The following is a 15,247-nucleotide window of genomic DNA, read 5'->3' on the forward strand; positions in this document are numbered from 1 at the left end:
CTTGCACACATGCTCCTTTCTACTGTGCTAGCTTCAGCTCTTTGTGTTCTTAGAACTAATAGGAGTCACAAATCAACAATTGTTTACAATTGCTTACCAATCTGCAGTGTTTTATCACACAACTTAAATGTCCAAAATCCAACATTTTATGGCCTTAATATCGTATTGTTTATACATAGTGTATAAATGATTCGGCCAAAAACCACAAATTAAACTCATTAAGAATATGCAAGATAGCTCTTGGCAATGAAACTATTGTTCCCCATACATGTTCTTACTGTAAGAAAGAGTTATGCTCTTGGTAAACAATGTATCTACTTGCGAAAATGACACATCATTAGTACTGTCATGCAACAAAAGTTATTTCAGGGCCCACCTCAAAGTCCTCAAACTCTCCCCAGTCTTTGAAACCTAGATCTGAGCTGTACTTCCACCAGTTGGAGGATGATGATGCTGAGGACGCTCCTCCAAGCTTCTCTGAGGCACTCCCACCATTGGTGCCTGCTGCACCATTCTTGGCTTGCTGCTGGGCTAGAGGGGCTTCCTGGTAAAGTTGTGGCAGGTGCTCCGCAATCAGGGCCAAGCCTCCAAGGCGGGCAAAGACCTCCAGGAAGGATGAAATGGGAGGCGTGTCTAGGAGCACTTGGTCTGGGATGTGATCAGATTCCCCAGAACTGGCCATTGCACTTGCTTCACTGCGACCTAGAGAGCAGAAGAGAATTCATTTATGAAGGCAGGAACATTTCTGCAGCTTTTCTTGATTTAAAGAGGAAATTAAAAAAATAAAATAAAAAACAGAAAATATCTTAGCATACATATATTCTGACTACTCTAGTCTGGACAAACAGGAACCCTTGCTTGTTGGTCAAAACAGCAATTATAAATCTATACATATGCTATGGTAGCATCAACTTCAAGTGAGAACACACAGTAATGATTGTAACAGAATAAAGATATCAGTGTCAACTGTGAATGTCAATCGCAAATCCTCCAAGTCAGAGAGATAATGACCTTCTTGTGCTTCCTGTGTCTTGGAGCTATCAGTCTTGGACACACCCAGGAGGGAGGAGCTCATCTTGATCTTCATCTCCAGCGTTGGACATCCCTCTGGGAGACCACGCCCCTGCAGGATGGTGATCACCTGACCAATGGTCAGCTGACCTGGGAAGTTCTGGCTTGCCATCAGCTCATGGGAGAGGACGAGGCCAGGCATGCTGAAGGAGTTCCCAGCAGAGTTTGGGTTGGGGAAGGAGGAGCCCGAGAAGAATGGTGGCCACTGATCCATGGACTTGGAGAGGAGATCAGCAGGGAGGGATGAGACTAAGGAAGATGGCAGAGCGTTTCCTGGGAAGGAGACTGCCAACTTCTCCATGTACTTGCTGGCAAAGCTGGCTGAGGCCGTGGCTCCAGTGCTGGTTGAGGAGGACTGGGGAATGGTGGAGAAAATACCGCCCAGGTTTGGAAACTGCGATGGCGATGGTGATGATGATGTTGACAGCTTTGCTGCACCTGCCTGCTGAGATTCCGAGCTGGTCTTGGGCTTTATGTCTGCAAATGTCAGATAAGAGAATCATACATATGGTTACACAGACCCCAAATAATATCACAAACCTCTTCGCTGTCTCATATTCTAAACCAAGCAAACCAAGAAGATATCATTCAAGTTTGAAGGCTGCATTCAACAAGAATAAACATCTGATACTATTCCCTACTATGAGTAGATAAGAAAAGTTTGATGATTATATTCATTGGTGAGTGAGTGATAATATCTTACCAATAGAGTTGCCCATGTTTCCATTGATTTCCGTTTCTGTGACATCAAGCTTGTCAGGAGACAGGTTGACCATCACAAATGACTGTTTGTCAGTCTTGTTGTTATCACTGCTAGACTTGGTCTTCTTGTCTCCTTGGATGCTCTTGATGCCAAGTGTATCTAGCGAGAGACAAAGTTCACATGCAGAGAAGTCAGATTTAGGGCATACGGAGAAGATATCATCCCTCAGGTCACAAGAACTCGTATCTCATCTCATTCTCAAACATCAAAAAACCTCCAACCTGAATTATTATTATCAAAGATATTTATTTCACTTTTAGAACAAAATTATTAATGTAATCCATAACAATTTTCTACACTATTTGAGGCCAACATTGTTGCTATTTGCAAAAATGGTGAAGAAGTGTTAATCTTTTCTTTACTCTCCTGAAAATTCATGATTTTGAGATAAGAGGTCTTGTCACTCGGGGATGATATGTGCTTGCAGAAAGCAACTATCGTCACTACATAGTGTACAAGTGTAACTTTGCCATAGCATAATCTAGCATTTATTGTACAAAATGTCTCTTTTTCCCCTGTAATTTTCTCCTATATCTAACCACATATCTAGTACTAATTAGAGTGTTACTCAGAATGACATTTCATAATGTCACTAAAAGATGTTTCCAAATAGCTTTGACAGAAAACTTTACAGCATGAAACTTGCTCAGTTATCCCACAAAGACACTCACCATTAAGGTCTGAAATGAGCTGAGAACATGTTGTGGTCAGTTTGGTTTCCAGCAGTACATTCTTGTGCCCTACCCCATGGCTGGGATGGACAATGTGGCCTGTCCAGGACTGGGGCCCCTTGACCAGCTGGCAGACTGAGCTGATGGCGATAGCGACACTCTCGTCTTCCAGCATCAGCTGCAGGATAAGGCGGCGCATGAAGCCGGAGATGACGAAGGGCGACCCCATCTGAAGATCCTGCCCACAGATGACATCACAGATGACCTGTGCCAGCAGCTTCTGGTTGCTAGGATGACAGGAAGTGCAGCTGGAGAAAAATGCGATGCTCGCATCCTCAAGAGCTGTCCTCTGCGCTGCACTCAGGAGGTGCTGTCGTCGTGGGGCACCACCAAAGCTGGGCATGGCACTCAGAAGGATGGTGGCCGTGTTGGATGTGCATAGAAGAGTCAAGAGTGGGGCCCAGAAGATGACACCATCGGGAGACGCCAACCAGTCCTTGATTTCACTCTGGGATGACAGGTCTTTGAAGAAGTGTAGGACAGGAGCAACAAGGTCTGCTGTGAGAACTACCAAGGCATCAGTCTGGAGAGAGTCTGTGCTGCTCCTACGGGATGCTCCTCGAGGTGAACGTGGTGATTGGATGCGAGAGCCAGATGCCTTCAGCTTTGAAGCATCAGTCAATGGGTCACTTGAACCATTTAGTGTCTCACCTCGCATTAATTCCTTATGAGGAAAAAAACACACAAACAAAATAAGCAATACATAAAAAAGTTGCTGATGATGAAATAATAACCATTTCTTTATCAGGCAAGTCACAGGAAGAAATGTCATAGAGAAACTGAGAAATACTGCTAAGGATCTCACCTGTGCACAGAACTCAGATAGAGCTTCGGCCAAAAGGACCAGGAACTGAGAATCCAAGAGCTTCTTAGTGGCCACCTTGGACTGGCATGCCAGCGCCAACAATGACAGGTGGGCCTCGTCAATGATCACATGACTGAACTCCTGCCTGGTGATTGGCTGGTTGATGGACTGTGGTGGAATTTGTGGCGACACAGATTGGTGGAGCTGTTGTCGATTGGCTCCTTTGGTGTCATCAGTGAGGGAAGCATTCATTTCGCTGCCTTTGCTGTCATCTGTGGTAAACAAATAAGAGAGTGGGTTGCAGAAATGCACTGTGTTTGGCAGGAAATAAATGTAAGAAGTATAATATTATACTACTCAAACCAAAACACTGTCAAGAATACTTACAACACTGATTACTATATTTGATCTAGCAAATTTATTCTCTGAAACATTTTTACATGGCATGATAGAAGCAACTGTTGGTTGAGGCAGGCTCCTGCTTAGTTGTAAGATATAAGTGTTGCAATACATCGGTACGGGATCTTAATTTTGCTATAAACATGTACAGCCTAGTATGTTTGTGATAGTAAATCTACTTTGCTATTCATTAGACCATAACTTCCTATAGCACATTAATCACTAGATACCTCACTGACCCAAGAAAGTCACTCCTACTGGTTGTCATAATGTTGGCTCATACCATTTTGTTCTGTTTTATGTCATTTGGTCAAGTTCACATTGGTTTCTTTCTCATTGTGAAACTGCAGTGTCGCTCTGCTAAACCATTGCTAGTGGTTGCTGAACTAACACTAGGACATTAGCAAGCTCACAAAGAGCTTTGACCAGGGGGGCATTTCATGAAGCATTCCGTCAGACAACTTTGTCGGACAAATTTGCTCTCAGTTAATCAGATGCAAGGATTTCAGTAGCATTTAACAGTTTATCGGACAAAATATCTGACAAAATGCTTCATAAAATGCCCCCTGAACAACTCACCAGTCATGAGACAAATATTTCTGCATAAAAAGTCACCAAAGGCCCACAATTTCACCCAATAACAAAAGACACAAACCTGTGAGTGGTGCCTCTGTCTCCACGGCCCCTCCCACTACCACACCCATCCACTGCAGTAAGGAGTCAAAGTGTGCTGGTTGGATCATACACATGGCACACAGCACAAAGTCAGCTGACCTCTTGAGGGCGGAGCTCACAGGGAGGACAGTGGACCATTCATAGATGGAACTGTAGACAAACACACATAAACTTTAACTGAGGAACTCAAGTTGCCAATCTCTAGGTGCTTGAATAATGTCTCTTTACATGATAAAAAATTAGATTGTCTTTACTAGAATTACCATTATCCACTCTATGTATTTTTATTGTTTATTTGTTCGGTTATCACAAAATTTCGACATAACAAAAGAACACTGCCGGTCCAAAGGACTTCGTTAGGACAGGAGTCCACTACATCACACATCCACATTAGGTTGTACAGACAAAAACAGTTATATAATGAGCTCACATTACAAGTAGAAAGATATGAACACATAAACCTAAAAATCATTGTAAATTCAATGTCCTGAAGGATTTAAAAATAACAATATCATCATTGCTTCCAGCTATCTCACATTTTTTACTATGATCATGAGATTAGATAAGTAATTCATAATATCAACGGTCATCACAAAAATTCATCAACGAGACAAATGAACTGAACTGAATCTAAGTAATACTGTGTTGTGAGGGATTTCTGACTAATTCAAGCTCCCCTTCTTACCTGAAGAGCTCTGTAGTGATCATATTGACCATGTTATGGATAGTGCTCTGTGTGAAAGTGGCCCACAGGACGGCTGCCACACAGTGGACATGGATCGGTGCAGGATGTAGCAGGCCGGACTCCACCGGTGAGAAGGTGTGAGGGGCTCGCATGTAGCTGCTGTGCATGTGAAGTGCCACCCTAGCTGTGTCTCCAAGCCAGTCCAGTAAAGTTTGCAATCTGTATGGTGGTATGTTGGAATTATTGACATATCATTTCTCATGATGGTTACTTGGCAAAGTAGTGACACTGACACTGTAAACACTTGAATAAAAGAAGACATTGCTTGACAAAAGGCAAGACAAATTTCATGCCATGTTCATTTTCATCTCACCTAAAATTTTAACCGTAACTTCAAAACAGGCACTGTCCATGTGAATAGGCTATGAATTAAACTGTAAAGTAATCAATGCTCCATTCACATGAATAAATGTCACATATATTTTCTGACTATACCAGATGCATAGGTACAAGTAAATAGTGCAACAGATAAAAATATCACGACATCCCTGTTATTCAGATATATGACCCGAGTCATATTTGAGTCACAAATATCATTGATACAAAGACAAAGATATCTTTGAGATACACACCTGTCTCTAGTCCCTGAATCTGAGCCTGTTCCCAGCTGATAGATGATGTCAACACTGGAGTCTGAAGCCAGACAAGAAGGGCGTCCCAACAGGAACATGCCGGAGTCTGACAGAAACAGAATGAACGATCACTCAACTCTCACATAGTTACCTTGAGGAATCCTGAATGCCCTTACATTCAAGACTGCTTCTCCAAACACTCTTTAAACGACATAAAACTAATGATCCGGGGCTATCATTTGCTTCTTCTTTCCTTTTTTTTTGCCTACTAGAAAATCTAACATCTTCAAAAAATTTGATTCAATTACTTTGATTTATTTTCCTTCTCACTATGTAAGATACAAGGATATTGTACCTGGCAAATTATGGTTTAAAATCACTACAATAATCACCAATGGCTTTACTACTCTGTACAAAAGTATATAGGTGTTTAAAGGATGGTGAACGAGACATTAAAATCAAGAAAATCATACAAAAGAAGGTGTCAAAGCAGAGGGAAATGTCTGTTAAAACAGATTTTTTATGTGACTTTTTAAAATATATTCGTACCACTGAAAAATCGCGAGTTAAAACTGACTGATTTACTTCACCGATTTTCGCTCCAGAACGGCCGTCTTTTCGGGGCCCTAAAATATGACGTCATGACATGGACGAACGTACCCTTTAAGATCGAGTGTGCAGCGCTAGCTAGCTCTACATCGAGTCCGCCATTCATAAAGCACGTAGTTCTTTGTGAGCGGATGCAATACAATACTGTACCTTGCCTGTCTTTAGTCGCATCTGCTTTATCGGCAGAAACAGCAGGGTAAGATGTACCATTATTTAAAAAAAAGAAGAAGAGATGAATGAATAAATAAATAAATGAATAAATAAATAAATAATAGCCATAATAATACTAATAATATAGTCTGAAGCAACGTCAGTAGCGAACCGCCGAGTCCCCGCCGGAGAGCTAGTTTGGTGTGTATGGTAGCCCCACTACATATCCGACCGCGTATAATTCGCGCACTGAACACTTAGTACGCACTTCGTCTGCGCGAAAAGCACATAAAAATGGATCAGCTTTGAATGTAGATGAGGATGGTGTGGGAAAACGCGATAATTCACTGTTCATTAATGGTTTTAATCAAGGACAAAATTTCGAATGAATACTTTCACCGAATCGTAATGACAGCACAATGTAATGTCTATGGAAGTTCCTAAAAAGCTTCGTTGACGTTTTCTAGAACACGGTGTTCAATACAACTCGGTTTGCGTGCATTGTCAATGCAAAAAACAGCGGTCGATCCTGATAACCCGATTTACCGCGGGGAGCTGAAACGAGGCCACGCTAGTTCGTCGGCGACATTTTTGCACTGAAACTTCGAATCGAAAAGGGAACAACGGCATTTGATAGAGCTGGATTTTCTCAATCACGTAGGTCAAGTTTTTAACGTGAATTTCAGTGTTAAATATTCTTATCAAGCAAATAAACATTAGGCGGTCGATGAGTAGTAGGTCCAACCCTACATAGGCTACTCCACAACGTAGATCCTAAACGTTAGCTAGGTCAGAGTTCTTGTTCTACCGTAACGTTAGGCTCTACTACTGTACTAACTAGGCCTATTAAACGGTTACTATAAGCCGTTTAAGAGTAGAGACTGAGGCGCGAAAGCGCAAGTAGAAAATTAAAAAGGTATACTTCATGGTAATTCGAAGGAAGATGGGTTCAATAAGTGAAATTATAACTCACTTTAGCTTGATAGAGTAAACAAGACACGTACAGATACCTCGGTGCACTCAGGCCATCGCCCGCGGCGGCGTGATACAGAGCGTAGCTTGGGTGCAAAGTTAGCTAGCGGTAGCGTATCACATCAGCGAGCGCAGGGCTGATTCGTCCATGTCATGACGTCATAATTTTGGTCACCAAAATTTCGCCATCAGATCGGGTTCAGGTGGTCTAAAAAGGGCCTCAAAACACCATCTCTCAATCGTTCTAAAGACATTTTCACCTTCTGAAAGTTAACTATTCATATTCCTAGAGACTTAAGCTTTGCAGAAATATATAAATCACTTTGTTTATGAATACCGACATTTTTTTCTTGTTCACAATACTTTAATTCAAAAAGTTACAAAAAAGCTTCTCACCTTGTTCCCCATGACTAAATGTGTAGTTGTTGCGTAGGAACATGTCCATGAGGGCTAAGCCCACCTCGGTCCTGGACCTACTCAGCTGGAGGAGCAAGGACTCAATGTCCCGTCTGTAGGGCCGACAGTGAGGAGAAGCCAGCAGTGCCATACAGGTGGTCAGCAGGCCGGGGGTTTGGGCTGCAGTCTGGGCAATACTGGACACGGTGCTGCTGAGGAAAGTTCCTGCCAGGCAGTGATGGAGCAGTCTCAGCCACCTGGTGCTGTGAGCAGTGATGGAATGTTTGGTGGAGAGATGGTGGCAGAAACAAAGAGATGAAAAGCAAATATGCACGAAGCTTCTCAAAATGCAGAAAATAACTTGCATACAAAAACACAAACCTTGATGACGTACATGAAGAAGGGTAATCATTTGAGTTTATACTAAACATAGAAACTAAGGATCGTAATGATGACGTACATGAAGAAGGGTAACCATTTGAGTTTATACTAAACATAGAAACTAAGGATCGTAATAATAAAAAGCGCTCGATCATGTAATAAATATCACAAAGTAATTTCAAGTTTGGCTGAAAAGAGCCGTCTCCTTTTGAGAGTGTTTAATTAAATCAACCGCTCTTTTACACAACAGACTGGCTGTTTAGTAATATAATATAGGATATAAATTTTATTCGAAAGGAAAGCTTGCCCATCATGATTAAGCGATAAACCAAGTGCTTTATATCTGTGATTAATTCATAAACCATGAATGCTTTTAGTGGTGTTTCAAATCATCTGCATCACTGCCAGTATTCATAACAATCAACGCAGCCTTTAAGTATAAACCACACATACAGCCACTGAAAATTAATACTTTCCTTGTCTACATGAACAAGAGCTCAATGTGAGTGATCACAAGTAAATATGTCTTCTTTACCTTCCTCTCACTGCTTCATCCTCTGCCATCTGATGGCCTGAGGCTCCCAGGAAGCCACTCAATGGGTGACTTACACCCCCTCCAACACCACCACTTCCACTTGTGGAACTGGCCCCAAATACTGTAGTCCCAAGTAGTCGAATCCGAGTCAGAGCCATGAGACTGGACTCTCTGGGCCGCCTCAGCTGCAGGCAGACGGACGACGTGACTGATGGGTTTGGCATTCTGAGCTTGATGGAGGTAAGGCCACTGGTAGCAAGGGGAGGACAGACGGGCACTGGAGTGGAGCCACTGGGGCTGATCTCGATAGAGACTGCTGATGGACATGCTGTTGATTTCAAACCGGAAAAAAAAAAAAAAATGTATCACCAATATTCCCAGACTTACAGTTAATACAAACATCTTAGCACAACTGCAAATCTCACAAATTATTATGACAACTGCAAATCTCACAAATTATTATGACAACTGCATAACACAAACAACCTGACAAGCCTGGTTCACCTGAAGCAATATCACCTTTAAAGGCATCACAAAGTTTGACTTCCGTATCTATCACATTTCTAAAAAGTAACAAAAATTGTTCTCCTTCACATAGGTGTACCATAATAAATCTCAGTGGATTATTTTCTGATGCTACAAAAATAATCCCATTTTTGCTTACTCGCTAGGTTGGTGACATGCGGTAGAATGTGAATTTCTTCTAGCACCACAGCACATGGAAGGGTGATGGTAAGGTCACACCATGTCTCCTCAGAAGAGAAGGTGTGGGCCCATGACTGCCTGCTGCGCCGGTTGGACAGGGTGGGTAGAAGGAGGGACTCCGCTGGCCGAGTGGTCATGTTGCTGCAGCTTATCACACCTAAACAGACACAGTAAAACAACAATGGGGAAAGATAACAGTCAGTACATCATGTTTATAATTTCATACAAAGTCACACATGTTTATAGATAATGTATATACATGTATAACGTATTCACATCTTATCCACATTTGAGAATATACACAATACTGGATGCAAGCTTGTGAATAAGAATCATGACATAATGGAAACCATACATATTTCAGGGTGACTTGAAAGTAACAACATGTACTAGGGTACTTGCAAAATAACATTTTTACTGAAATTCCAAGAAACACTGCTCAATATACGATACTGATGTGGATTGTAATCTACATATCAAAACTTAGAGCAATTACAATTTGTATATTTTGAGATAAAATTAGCTCAGTCTGATTTTAGTAATCAAATCTTTTCTAGGTTTTCATCATTTTAATTGTAAATACAGAATCTACTATGTCTTCAAATGCTATTTTCAACATATGCTTTTACAATTCCTGAGCAATAAAAAGCATCAAAGTTGTCAAAGTTGTACCATAGGGTGCAAAATTTGTCAGTCCTTCTACACTCTCTTCATCAGCAGTAGATGGCGCCCTCTTGGTGAAGCCCGGTGCAGAGCTGGTATTAGAGTTGGCCACACTGTTAGCCGCCGTCGGCCGAGATGGGTAGGTCAGTTGCATGATGGGAGAGATGATGCTGGGGTTGGGGTCAATGCTGGCTCGGCTGCTGTTGACCAGGTTTGTGCACAGTATCTCAATGCCTCCTAAAACAATGAGAAGAAAACAGTGTCACAATGAACACTCTTGGGAAATGATAGGATGGTGTAATCAAAATCATGTGCAGAGACTCGGTTCATGGTGAAAATCACAAAATGTGTACTGCATGATTTCCATACTTCATTTTAACCCACTGAAGACTAGTCCAGAGAATACTGACAGGTGTCTATGGGAAATGCATGTTATAACAAATCAGCTCGTCCTCAACGGGTTAAGGTGACAACTTTCTCTATTGTTCATTAACCCTAAAAGGGCCGGGGGGGGGGGGGGGGGGGGGGGGGGGCGGAATCCGCCCCCCCCCCCTCGACGTTTCGCGCTATAATTCTGTAATGCGAGAAGGCCTCATCGCGAGGCTTCTTGACTTTCTTCGTTCAAGTCTCGCGCAACTTTTGAGACCAAATTTGCAACGTCCGCGCATACTTTTGCGAAGCCACGCCCATTTTTGTAACGGAATGTCGCTCCAAAACGGGCACAATTTTGTGATTTTGTGTACATTTCCTATGGAAAACAGTGCTCTGTCATGAAAGGCATAAAAACCTGATTATTTTTACAATTAATCACTTTCATTGATTAATTTTGTGCTAATTATGGTAGAAAAGTGGTCAGTGACAATTTCCAATGAAAAAACAAAGAAAAAACAAAAGTTGAAAAACAAAGAAATACATAAGAAATTCTGAAAACAATAAAATACATAAGAATTGAAATGAGTTTTGGAAGTTTTTGTGATGTACAATTGTTGAATATGCTAAAACAGATTTACAGATCAAAAATTAGACTCTCAATGCTTTTAATTAAGCTAAAATATCACCTTGAGCTTAATTTGCATAATTAATTAATTAAAATTAGAAATTGATTGTTTCAAAAAATCTTATAACACAATCTTGTAGATTATGATGCGGGTCCCACGCATGCAAAATTTCATCGCGATCACACCACCGATGTCCGAGCCCCCCCCCCGGTCTGAGCATAGCCAAAAAAGCCCGGCCCCTTTAGGGTTAATGTCAAATAACTTTTGTAATCAAATGTGTGACAAATTCTTCAAAACATCATGGCATCATTCACAGTCACATAAATAGTAAGTGTGACTGGCAGATAAGTCAGTCAGTCAAGTCATACCTATTTCATGCATGGAGTCCATGGCAGCTGGGCTACTGAGGACACTGAGTGTGTACCACAGCAGCGGTTCTGACAGGATCTCCCCTCGTCTTCCATTCACGTTGTTGAGATAGGAGAGGATGGCCTGCAGGACAATCTTCACATGGGATGCCTCCTTGTTGAGGGTGGCTAGGATCTGGAAGATGTGATCTCCAATGGAAACTGGCTCCGGTCCCAGAAGGGGTTCAGAGCCCTGGGAGAAGAAGCCAGGATTCAGCATGGCTGCCATGGCCATACTGCTGGAGTGACCCAAAGCATACAGGAGATTGGAAATGGTCTCCTTGTTGGTTAGCACCAGGTCTGCCAAACGTACGGGTGCCGAGGACTGAGGTGGTGTGTTGGATGACCATGATGATGCAAATGCATTGCTGGCTGCTGCAGAGAGTCCAGCATCTCCATTGCGCTCCTTATCATCATCACTCATCGATGCTGGCATCAGGTTTGACGTCAGCGGGGTTGGATAGGCCACGCCTCCACTATGAAGCGAGCCCCTACCTGCTACAGGAGACCAAACAGATGTACCAAATGGATCAGGGGAGACTGTCATCTTGAGGAGTTCATTCACCAACTGCAAGAGTCCACACATGAGTGCTTCCCGACTGTTTTCATTTTGCAACACCCTGGATGCGCTTCCTTTCAGCTTGCCAGCCAGGACATTGGCCAGGTTGGCTTTGGAGGAACCATTGGTGTCATTGCTCACTTGGGAGACACCGCTCCCATCAATGACATGCTCGTAGATGAGTAGGGCAATGTTGTCCACCATAGCTGCTATGCTGCCAAGGTCTGTGGAGCTGAAGGTTTGCTCAAGGATGAGTTCCAGGAAGGTGATCTGAGCATCTAGAGGTCCTACACCAGCATGAATGGCCTCTCTAAATACACACACAACAGAAAAAAACAACAACAAAAGTGATTTAGTTCTTATTTGAGTGGAAAAACATATTATATCAAGGATAATCATGAATGTTTTGTTTTATTTAAGTAAAATCATAGCACATTTTTCACAATACAATAAAGACTAAAACATATAATGCTTACGAATGATTAACCATGATATCATATAACCAAGTTACCACAAAGTAACTACCTACCATTAAAGAAATACATTCACATACCAGCATGACAGTGTTCATTGTATTTTGGTGATAATCCTGCAAGCAAGCAAGCACATCAATTCTCACAGGATGGCAGCCACTTACCTTGGCTGTACCAGGGTCTGCACCACTCTGAGGAGGAGGTTTTTGAGAGCCTTGGCCCCTGATGAAGGTCCTGAGAAGACTCTCAGGTGCAACCTTAGAAGGAGCTGATGGAAGGCTAGGGTCACTGTGGGTCCAACCTGGCCAGCAAAGGAACAAACGAAACATCAAGCGTTAAGAGTTTACAGATGTGATGAAAAGACAGGAGAAAACTTGCCGAACAGTATAAGGCGGCACAAATCCTCTCGGTCAAAAGAGAACACATAGCAAAATACATGTAACATGGCTTAGCAAAATACATGTAACATGGCTGTGCAAACTGAAACCCAAGAGATATGCATAGTTAAGTCCTTTATAAGGATTATATTAATGTTGTGAGATAACAACCATTCTAAGATATCAATTTGTTAGATATAATTTGAAATCAGAATTCACAGCTTTTAATTAATTCTTATCTACTTCTATCCAGAGACAGCAATTTTCCATTTGAAATAAGACCTACCCTGTTTCAAAAAAATCTGAAATTCTGTTTTACACTGGCTGAACAGCAGAAATTGAGCACTGCCAACGACTTTGTACATAAACAATAAGCAAACTTCAGATTGTCTTATAGTTCCACTTTTTCATATTCTGCCTGTTTTCCCTGGCCAAAGAAAATTACTGATTACTAATATATTACTAATCTATTTTCAATGTTTTACTCTCTTGTACACAGGATCTCATAACTTGGATATACATTGATTATATGAAGTAGATATTTATACTGGATATTTGCTCTGGACATACATGAAGTAAAATGACAAACCTGGAAATCTTGGTGTCCTGATCTGCGGCCCTGGAAAGACCCACCAGACAGGAACTTGACAATGGCGTGGAACATGTTGGGATCGTTGACAATGGAGTTTGCTATCGAGACAGCTTCCTTAGTGGAACCTCTGGTATTTATCTGGACAGTCAAAACCCTGAAGGCTAAACACCAAGTCCATACACTGAGATTTCTCTCTTTCCTCAGAGTGGAGAGGAGGTGGCTAATGGAGGGCTTATCCAGGGGATAGCTGGGCACCCTGGAGTCATTGAAGTGGCTGGTGTTACCTTGTAAGTCAGTGACACTACCCTCATTGACAGTGAGCCACAGCTGGAGCAGGGAATGTACTCGGATGTGTCCCGTCTCCAGCTTTGCAAACAGGTGATGGAAACACGCTGAGATGAGGTCTTTGGAGGACCTGGCGGAGGGATGGAGGTTGCCACTTCCACTCATAGCTCTGCTGGCTGCCAGATCATCGTCAGTCTGTCCAACGTCTGATGGTTCTAGTTCTGGCTCTGCTTCTGGAGCAAATGCTGGAGGTGGTGGAAGACTGGTGAATGTCTGGCTGACCGTCTCTGCTTCCATCAGAGTGGAAACTTTCAGGAACCATTCTGCCCCCATCTCCAAATCCTGGTCCAGCCTTGCATCGACTGCACTCGACATGCGAGGGGTGAAGGTTGACCCAGAACCCTCGCCTTTTCCATCCCCTCTGACGAGAATCTTCAGCTTGTCCTTTCGATTCTTCTTAGCATAAGCCAGAAGGGCTGCTGCAGGGAATTTCCCCACTGGATCCACCAAGGTACCACCGATACCCTTGATGACAGGCTTTTTGGGAGTGTTCTCTGGATAGGCTATGCCAGCTCCTGTCTTCCAAGAACCAAACAGAGCATCCATCTGGTACTTGTACAAGTCCCCAAGTGGGTCACTGCCAACATCAACACCACCTTCAGGATCAGTACTCAGCTCATCTGCGGATTCAACAGATCAGTGATATAACAACATTTTTTCAATGACTTGGAAAATAAGTTTACAATACAAATGTAAAAGTAATCACTTCAAAATGATGGTCTCTAGGACTACCAACACTCACACATTAAAATCATGGAGGTTTCGAAGATTAACCCTAATCAGGCTGGGGGGGGGGGGGCGGAATCCGCCCCCCCTCGACGTTTCGCGCAATATCTTCGCAGCGCGATAAGCTCCCGCCGCGATGTTTCATGACTTTTTTCTTTCAAGTATCGCGCAACTTTTGACACCAAAATTGTTGCGCCCGCGCGTACCGTTTTGACGCGACGCCAGTTCGAAAAAAATTTGTCAACCCCAAAATTGCTCCAAAACGTGATTTTGTGTACAAATCCAATGCAAATTGTGTTTTTTCAATTAATTCACATAAAAATTCATATCTTGACTTAGAATGGATAAAATTAATTTATTTTAGCATAATAAAGCTTCGAAAAATGTCTGTGACAAATTTTGGCCAAAAAACAAACAAAAACAAAAGGTCGAAAAACAAAGAAATACATAAGAAATTCAAAAAAACAATCAAATACATAAGAAATTGATTTCGATACAGATTTTTTTTTATCCTATGTCTCAGGAGAATGATACAAGAAACATTTTTAAAAAGAAATTAGCTTAATTAGAGCATTAATAAGTGATTTAGAGCCCAAAA

General features: G+C 42.1%; 1 protein-coding gene across 1 annotated transcript in view; it reads right to left on the reverse strand.

Moving 5' to 3' along the window:
- The window catches only part of LOC140233175 (dual E2 ubiquitin-conjugating enzyme/E3 ubiquitin-protein ligase BIRC6-like), a 66,611-nt gene that overhangs the window by 13,268 nt on the left and 38,096 nt on the right, over window positions 1-15,247 (reverse strand). The window contains exons 32-46 of the mRNA XM_072313295.1: window positions 13,576-14,543; window positions 12,774-12,910; window positions 11,539-12,446; window positions 10,182-10,409; window positions 9,469-9,666; window positions 8,805-9,132; window positions 7,889-8,151; window positions 5,762-5,867; window positions 5,130-5,348; window positions 4,425-4,594; window positions 3,371-3,642; window positions 2,506-3,229; window positions 1,775-1,933; window positions 1,012-1,548; window positions 377-702 (exon numbers count right to left, since the gene is read on the reverse strand). Of these exons, the coding sequence (XP_072169396.1) occupies window positions 377-702; window positions 1,012-1,548; window positions 1,775-1,933; window positions 2,506-3,229; window positions 3,371-3,642; window positions 4,425-4,594; window positions 5,130-5,348; window positions 5,762-5,867; window positions 7,889-8,151; window positions 8,805-9,132; window positions 9,469-9,666; window positions 10,182-10,409; window positions 11,539-12,446; window positions 12,774-12,910; window positions 13,576-14,543 (5,543 nt within the window). The remainder of the gene's footprint in view (window positions 1-376; window positions 703-1,011; window positions 1,549-1,774; window positions 1,934-2,505; window positions 3,230-3,370; window positions 3,643-4,424; window positions 4,595-5,129; window positions 5,349-5,761; window positions 5,868-7,888; window positions 8,152-8,804; window positions 9,133-9,468; window positions 9,667-10,181; window positions 10,410-11,538; window positions 12,447-12,773; window positions 12,911-13,575; window positions 14,544-15,247) is intronic.

This window comes from Diadema setosum, chromosome 1 (assembly GCF_964275005.1).
Source record: "Diadema setosum chromosome 1, eeDiaSeto1, whole genome shotgun sequence".
NCBI lineage: Eukaryota > Metazoa > Echinodermata > Echinoidea > Diadematoida > Diadematidae > Diadema > Diadema setosum.